Below are 8,728 nucleotides of genomic sequence, written 5' to 3'. Positions count from 1 at the left end.
AAATAAATAGAAAAATATGAAATATTGGAAAAATTCGCGGCCCGCATCGAAACAATGCTTTACCCCTAGATATCCAGTCAACTGTTGCGCCTCAACACATTTCGGAGAAAACCAGCTAGCTCTGTTCCAAAAAAATTGGACATATGTGCATGTATCGATGCCGGAGGTGTGTATGAAAGTGTAAATACTAAATATTTATTATTTTAGGGTTTATTTTTATAAAATTTAAGCTGCCGGCGAAGTTCCTAGATAAATTCCCAATTAAAAAATAGTTGTTATTTATTATTTATTTTTCCAGGGTTTAAATCCCGCCTCAACATAAAGGAGAAAAAGGAAAAATCAGATTTTGCTTCTTCAATTCCTTTTTTTTTTTTTTTTAGAAAAATATACCACACATGCATAGTATACCTCCATACATAACATGTGCATACATTCATTTGTGGGTATAATAACAGGAAAATATATAAAAAAAGGGAAATTATTTATTTCGATCTCCTTCAATTTTAGTAAAAACAGAAAGGAAAATGATGTAATGCCATGATAATGCGACTTCGATTTCATACCCATACATACATAATCCATATACGTATGCATGCACATACACATGTATAGATAAAGGAGACGTGTAGAGCTATATAAGAGCCATCTGTTGCACGTTGATTGGATAACAATCTTTGGGCCCTCCTGAGAAAGCTCTCCGAGCAAGTATTGCATTTGCAGCTTGTGTTGGGTGGAAGGCATCCCAGAAAACGTATTGATTCCTGTCCGGACAAGGAAGTGAGAGGGGAAGGCATGTTATCTGCCCTTCATTTCTTCCTAGCCCACAACACCCTCGATCGCTCACGCTAAAACCTGCCACATCACATCCGGATGATTTGAGCCGTTGGATTCATCTTCATCACAAATTGCCTTAGAATAACTCAGATCCTCTGACTTCGATTGTCTCTGTCTCATTTTAACTTCTTCTATTTGTTTAAATGGAATTTACCAACATATTCCTAATCTATAGAAATGCATTTTATTATTCATTGAAAATCATGATTTTTTACAAAATTTTCTTTTTTTTAAAAAATTCTATTAACTTTCTAAGGCCCTATTCGTGTAAGATTCCGTCAAACCGATTGTAACTCCAATACCAATTATTGGACTCAAAATTACAATTAGGACCTGTTTGTTTTCGATTATGATAACCGACTGTGGAGCCCCCAACTGATTGTTGGACCGGAAATTGCACTGAATTTGAGTCCAATAATCAGCTGGGGACTCCACAATCGGTTGTCATAGTCTAAAACATCTAATAATCGGTATTGGAGTTACAATCGGTTGTCAGAATCTTAAACGAAGAGGGCTTAGATTTGCTAGGCAATTTCACGAAAAGCTTTTTTTGGGTCAGTTTTGCAGGTGAGAACAGTCGCCTCATATAAATTAGAATTAAATGAACAAGGCAAAATCTGCTAATTCAACTGAGGTGGTTGTTCTCTTCTGCAAGTCAAGTCGCGATATGGTTTTATGCAAAATTGCCTAGCAAACACATGGGAAATGAAATAGTCGCCCATTTCTCTTCCCGGGCCCTATAGTATATTTATGACTACTGTTTTTTTTTTAAACACTGCCTATGTGACATATAATGCTCAGTTTGAATGAAGAGCAAGATTATCATTCACTGGATGAATGGTGAAATGACTACTTTGCCACTACAGATTTTTTGGCATACCAAGCATATTGCACCTGTGATTACTGAATTCCAATGGCAAAGTTGTCATTCTTTGAAATTTGAAAACCCTAACCTTGCTGTGAGAACTAATTATTATAACTCACCATAAGCAGAAGGGTTATTCAGTATGTCTCCAAAGACCCCATAAGTGTTGCCATAAACGAACATCGCCCCGGGGTGGTTGTGGTTCAGTTTATCAACGAGCGATCTCAGCCCTACGTTGAATAATCCAACGATCTGGTTCACATAATCAACACATTGGCCCGGTGGGGCCAGACCTCTCGCTAATTGGTTGGGGATGCAACCTAGTGGGCCCACCCCTGCCAACACAAATTTCCTTAGCCCTACACTGAAAAGTGCCTGTAAGAGGTATAGATACATTGTTAGATGTACATAAGAGAGTTTGAGATTAGGGTTCTTGACTGGATAAAACTAGGGTTTTGCTAACATGCACCATGGGTGTATGATCTACTGTAGATGTACGTACATAAAAGAGTTTTGAGATTAGGTTTATTGACTAGACAAAACTAGGGTTTTGATAACATGCGCCGTGGGAGTATCATCTCTGCCTACCCCTTCAAGTAAAATCTTCCTTCGTACTAGATGTGAAGTGCTTGGAAAGGCTAAACTGAGAGTTGCTACAGTGCACCGTGGGTGGTGGCTTACATCTTTCTAAAGGAAATTGGAGTGAACCACAAGAAAATTTTCTGGTTTATTTTGACTGTTGGATGTTCAAAGGATAAGCAACATTTAACTGGGGATTTGCTAACATGCGCTCCATGTGGCTAATATCTTTCCCATCCCTTCCAACTAACATACAATATGAATTGGGAGATGATATTTTCACTCCCCCTAGAGTGCTATGTTTGGTTGCTTGGATTGGCTCGGAGAGTGGTGGAATAGGAACTCAAAGGGAGGAGACAAGCATTTTGATATGCCTAGAAGAAGTACCTCCGAAAATTGTGTTGTAGCGTTTGGTTGCGTGGCATTTTCTCGGAGAGTAGGAGAAAAAGTAGGGGGCACATTACCAATATAGGGAGAGAGGAGAGAGAGGGAAGAGAGAGCATCATTCCCTAGAAAATTCAACTCAAATTCTTTGCTTTTGGAAGAAGGGGACAAGAAAGAGACAAGTAATTATTACATGAGGGACATCCAAGGGAATCCAAGGGATTCCAATGCATTTTGGCAACCAAACGTGGAATGGCATGAAAGTCCAAACTAAATTCCGACGGCTGCCGAGCTTGTGTGCAACCAAACGAAGCATGCATTACGCGCACGCTCCCCTAATAACATGATTTGACATGAAAAGTGGGTAACTTTAACGCTTTTTGACGACAAATCACATTATAATGCGTCATGCTGGGGGAGTGAAAATATCATCGCCCTATGAATTTATCTTGGAAAAATATGTATTTTGAGCCATGTTTGGTAACCGTGAATTTTTTTTTCCACGGAATATTAGCTTACAAGTAAGTGATGAGTGAAGGGTACAGAAGGGGAGAGGGAGAGAATTGAGAGGGCATGAGAGAGGAGGTGATGCAAAGTGGCTGAAAAAATAAGGAAAACAAAAAAAAACTCTATTTTGAATAGAGTTCACCCCAGAGTGGTTGAAAAATAAGGAAAACAAAAACTCTATTTTGAGTAGAATTTTTCTTCCCCCTGTTTTTTCAGCCCCTTGTCATCCTCTTCTCATTCATGCTCTCTCAATTCGCTCCCTGTCCCACCCTCCTTCCCTTTTCCCACCACCGGATAAACTAATATTCATTGGAAAAAACTTTCATAGCTCAAATGAGTTTAGAAAATGCGACAAAATTTATTTTCTATATAAAAATTTCCACTAAAAAAAAAAAATAAAAATGAGAGACAAAGGCGACGATCTTTCGGCCTAAAATGCTCAGTTGTTAATTTGTAAGCAAAATTTGTTTTACACCCATTTTACCTCAAAAGAAACAGAGCCAAAAGGGAAAACTCATGTGTTGTATGTATGTATGTCTATATGAATGTATGTATGCATGCATATACGTGTATCTATGTATGTATGTGTATGCATGTGCATTCATGTATGCAGAAAAGAAGCTAGATGTGGGTTTTTACCGATAACTGCCTGGAGTAATGGTTGAGGAGAAGGTTAGCATACGCCTGAGGGGTGTATACCAAGCTTGTATTATACAAGGGCAAAACAAGGTAGTTGTTGATGTAGTCATTGCTCCCAAGGACCATCACAGCAATGGATTTTGCAAGGTACTCACTTAGGTTCCTTCCACCCATCTGATTTCTCAAGTCATCTAAGTTGCTTTCGAAATTAAGTACCTGCTGGTTTAGGCTGAAACGTTCTACCTAGCATTAAATCAAATAGAAGATACCAATATTAGATATAGATATAATTTTTTTCCTTCTAATGCTGATATATGCATGAATATGTCCACTCATCCACCTCCATCATAGGCTAACTAGTCTTGTGCAGAAATCGATTCAAGTGCGAGTCAAGTTCATCCTACACTAAAGTCCGCCAAGTCTCATGACCTGTGTGTTCAGTGGCAGAGCCAGGATTTATGCATAAGGGGGACAAGCTTATGCAGGCTTGTACATAAGGGGGGCAGTCATTCAAATTTTAAGGGTGGCTGGCCCCAATTGAGTTGGGCTTATTAAGGATTTGGCCCAACTCAACATGAGTTGCCCCCCTTAAATTTAGTGGTAGAGAATTCAAGGCCTTTTAAGCATTTTTTCCCCAAAGAATTAAACTTTTTGTATATTTCATAATTTTAGATGACTACTTGGGGAAAGCTTTACATATTATGGACTTATAGGTAAAGTTCCCTTTTTAAAGACATTTTATTAGTTTAGGATTTCAGTTGTTTTAAAGATAAATATACATTAATTTCTATAAATAGGACTGTGAGGAGTAAATACAAAGTATCGGCCTGTCTCTTCAAGGATTCCTCCAGCTGCTGAAGCATAATTCACACCACTAAGAATTCTTTTTCCGTTACTGTTAGGATCTGCATAAGGTGGAGGATAAGGAAGGCCCAACATCTCACCTGAAGAATAAAGTTAAAACAGTAAAATTAAAAAATATTTAAGTAAAAATTAAGTTGGTAACAAACCATACAAAAAAAAAAAAAAATGGTAGATAAATAGAAGGGAGAGGGGAGATATCAATTTCAAATTTACATAAAAAATGGTTGCATTAAAAGATCTATCACATTAAAAATGTAAAAAAGAGAAAGCAATGCAGATTTTATAATAATAAAAATCTTAATGAGATGAGGTGAAAAAAAGAAGAAGATGGGTATGATCCACTAAGACAAGATGATTGATACATATAAACTTACATAACCAATCTACTGCAGTTCGTCCATTGCAGAATCTCCCAGTAGGCCCTCGAAAGAAATCAATCCCATAAGGAGGATAATTAGCCTTTGCTAAGGAATTTAAGTAGTTATTATTTCCATCATCAACTAAAGAGTCTCCAAACACAAATATGGCTGGAATTTGAGTTGATCCAACCCCCATGATAGAGCATTGGAGGAACACGAAAATGACAACAACCCAGCAGGAAAAACGAGCTCCATTGGCATGCCCGGATCTTAGTTTTTCCATTTTTTATACTAAATCAAGAAAGGACTTGGACTAATTAATTTGCAAAAAAAAAATTGATGTTGAGTTGTGAATATATATGTGGTGAACCTGAAAGAGATGAGGCTTTTGAAACGGCTAGCATGTAAACCCATGAAATCTTGCTTTGTTATTCTCTTTTTCCATATTTTATTGCTGGTTTAATTTATTTTTTTTGTTGCTCTTTTTCCTTATTTTCTTGCAGGTTTTGGGTTGTTTTGTTACACTATTTTTCCCTTTTGTGTGTCTTTTTGTTTGGTGCAGTTTCTATAAGATGAAAGATGACGTACTAAATATTTGTATCAATGCAAATGTAGATGACATACTAAATAGGGATTTGCTAAGGTCCATTGCAAAAGGCTTCTCGAAGGTGGTCTGTTGCACGTCAGACCAGCCACTTCGTGAATGGAGACTAAAGCGGTTGTCTTCATTCATGAGGTGGCTGGTCTGACGTGCAACAGACCAACAGCGAAATGCCTTTTGCGATAGATGCTAGCAATTCCCTACTAAATATTTGTACCAATGCAAGTGTGAAACCTTTTTTTATTGGAGAATAATATTTCCACCCCCTTCGGTTCTTCACTTCCTAAAAAATGAAAGTAGCATTTCCACCCCTCCTTTTGTTTGCCATTTCCTTAAAATGAATTTAATATCAGGAAAAGACTAACAAAAGAAGGTGGAAATGTCATTCTTATTTTTTAAGGGAAATGATAAATGTGCCCCTTTTAATCAGATGGGACACCCAACTGCAGTGTACATGGCAATCAAATCCGTTGAATCCTTTAAACGTGAAGTACATCAGCCCCTCTGCTGATGCACCATTGCTGGGTGTCCCAAGTGATGAGAAGGGGAGCATTTATCATTTCCGTCTTTTAATTGTAGACTTGCATTAAATTAGATGAACACAGTAGCCATAGAGAGCTAGTTTCTTCTCCTTTGAGGTTCTATTTCATGCTGCGACTTACAATTATTGTTTCTAAAACAGAGCAAATCTATCTAAAACCATTAATATCAGATTGGCTGAAACAAGACAAACATTGTTCTAGAATTCATGAATGACAAAGGATAGAGGCTTGTTTTCTATTTTTCAACAGAAAAACCAAAGAAGAGAAGGGGCCCAAGTCCATTTGAGGTGAGGATATAGATGAACCTCTGATTGTGGATTCTCACAAGGAACCCATAACAAAAGAAAAGGGCATCCCAAATTTTCAGCAAAACCCCAATTGCACAATTGTCTCACATGGGAAAGAAAGTCTCAAGATAAGTATGGTGCACCTCTTTTCCCAATGAAAATGATATTTTCTTCAATCATCTTACTGAAAGAAAGGGGGCATAATACTCAAGTTGGGGGAAGTTTGGGGAAGGTTTGAATGGCTGAGGTTGCATGTGGATCAATGACAACTAAGTTCACTTCAAATAGACACAAGAAATGCAGTGTACATAGACCTTTGAGCTAGTACTTGAAAAGACTGGCAGTGTGCCACTAGTAGTGTAATGCCACTTGTCGCATAAGTGGTGATATGTGGGGTCGCGTGTTCTTGCTGGCAATTTCACCCGAGAAAGCCGGGATTCCCCAATTTGAGCGGGCATGGGGAAGGGGACGGGGGTTTAAAAAATTACCCGGTGCAGGCAAGGGGATGTAGTTGTCTCCAACCTGCCCTAGCCCCATTAATCAATATTATTTATTTTAGTATTTTTAAGTGTTTTTTTTTTTTTTTTTTGGTGAGAACTTTCTTAGGAATATAATGTTAAACATTTCATTTTCACATTTGCATTTCTTTCTTTTAGGTAAGTGATTTTGGAACCACCATATTTTGATAATTGCACAAACAAAGTCTGATTAAAAATTAAAACTTAATAGACAATAAGACAAGATGAGTTAGTGGAAGATATCAAAACATGGGAGTGCCAACAACTTCTTAGGGCTTTTTAACTTTACCTTTTAAGTTTTATAGCTAACAAATAACAAGGGATTGGGTTTTTAAATTTTAGCTCTAGAGAGTCAATACTTTGTGCTATAGAATGTTAGCTTGGTCACTTGCTTAATATGCGGCATTGCATTATTTTCTGAGCTTTTAAGGCGGGTGAAGGCTTTCGTGAGGTAACATCCATACACCGACGTTTCTTCTATGAACGTCGGTGCATATATGTTATTAACCACGGTTTAATGGAATGTCGCTACAAAAACGTCGGTGAATGTCACTTTTCTTGTAGTGTGTCCTTTTGTATCATGATGTTCATGCAGCTACAAAAACGTCGGTGAATGTCACTTTTCTTGTAGTGTGTCCTTTTGTATCATGATGTTCATGCATCTCATGGTTATGTTTTCACTTAAATTTCATTTGTTGGATTAGAAAGAGAAACATCCATAGATTAGGGACACCCAGCAGCAGCGTCTAAGGGAAGTGATATATCTGCCCCTTTTGATTAGGGACACCCAACAATAGTGTATCAGTGACTAAAGAGCATGGGTCGGGCGGGGCGGGGATTTTGTCCCCGAAGGATGCCAGGCGGTGAAGGGGAGGAGATGGGGAATAGATATTCCCGGCGAGGAGGGGAGGGGGATTCCCCACCATCCCCGCAGTGGGGAGGGGCGAGGAGGGGAAAATTCCCCGCAGCGGGGAAGGGGTAGGGGACCCCAACATCCGGCCCCGACCTGCCCCGTTGCCAGCCGTATTTGGGTACCTCTAAAAATTATTGGCATATGATCTTATGTACAAGTGGTTTTTATGAAACAACCATTTACTCTAAAAGACTGGCAGTGCCACTAGATGTGGGCACAATTTGAGGGGGCCACAGATGCCAACCAGAGGAAGGCCATATGTCCTTTTGGCCATAATGAGGTGGCCTATTTTGGCATAGGGGTGATGATGTGGAGTGGATTTGGAGAGAATTTATCTACTCACTTTGAAAGAAGTGTCGATTAAAGATAAACACACCAACAAAGTTAGTTGTAGATGATGGATAGGATGCAAGTCCTAAAAGGAATAGCCTTTCTACTTGGAGATCATAGAAATTGCTCTGTGCATTATCGCATAACAAGGGATTTAATATGTGATATAACATTATCTCATGCTTTTGAAGTCCTGGCAGCAAAAGAATAGAGGCTGGGTTGTTACCTAACTAGTAGCTAGTAGACTAGTTTTTACGAGTTTATTTTTATCTGGTAGAGGAGTGCTCCATCTTTGTTTAGTTCCCATGGATGTTGGGTTTGGCTATCGGTTGGTTATATACAAAACAAAAGGAAGCATAGAGGAGTGCTCCACCTACCAGAAGAGTGTTACAGTCTCCGTATTCCATGCACAAATTACGTCAGAATTTAGTTCAAATTTATAATTTTTTTCCGCATTTTGATGGCTAAGATTGTGTTAAAATCATTGATAAAAACAATGACATGCG

General features: G+C 38.5%; 1 protein-coding gene across 1 annotated transcript; it reads right to left on the bottom strand.

Moving 5' to 3' along the window:
• Positions 1–478: 478 nt before the first annotated feature.
• On the bottom strand, positions 479–5,512 carry LOC143890659 (GDSL esterase/lipase At1g71250-like). Its single transcript, XM_077395344.1, has 5 exons — positions 5,047–5,512; positions 4,625–4,752; positions 3,809–4,051; positions 1,819–2,074; positions 479–852 (listed from the first exon to the last, which is right to left on the bottom strand). Exons 1-5 carry the CDS (start codon positions 5,312–5,314, stop codon positions 632–634), a joined length of 1,116 nt encoding a protein of 371 aa, XP_077251459.1. The 5' UTR covers positions 5,315–5,512; the 3' UTR covers positions 479–631.
• Positions 5,513–8,728: the final 3,216 nt, after the last annotated feature.

This window comes from Tasmannia lanceolata, unplaced genomic scaffold (assembly GCF_043159265.1).
Source record: "Tasmannia lanceolata isolate RefF3 unplaced genomic scaffold, GAP_Taslan_0.1 ptg000013l, whole genome shotgun sequence".
NCBI classification, from domain to species: domain Eukaryota; kingdom Viridiplantae; phylum Streptophyta; class Magnoliopsida; order Canellales; family Winteraceae; genus Tasmannia; species Tasmannia lanceolata.
The sequence above is the reverse complement of the archived record's forward strand: the minus strand, read 5'-3'. Positions and strand labels throughout refer to the sequence as shown.

Coding starts and splice junctions, on each gene's coding strand:
- LOC143890659 (XM_077395344.1), bottom strand. CDS start 5,314: ATGGAAAAACTAAGATCCGGGCATGCCAATGGAGCTCGTTTTTCCTGC. Junction 4,753..5,046: donor AACTGCAGTAGATTGGTTAT/GTAAGTTTATAT, acceptor TTTATTCTTCAG/GTGAGATGTTGGGCCTTCCT. Junction 4,052..4,624: donor AAGAGACAGGCCGATACTTT/GTATTTACTCCT, acceptor ATTTAATGCTAG/GTAGAACGTTTCAGCCTAAA.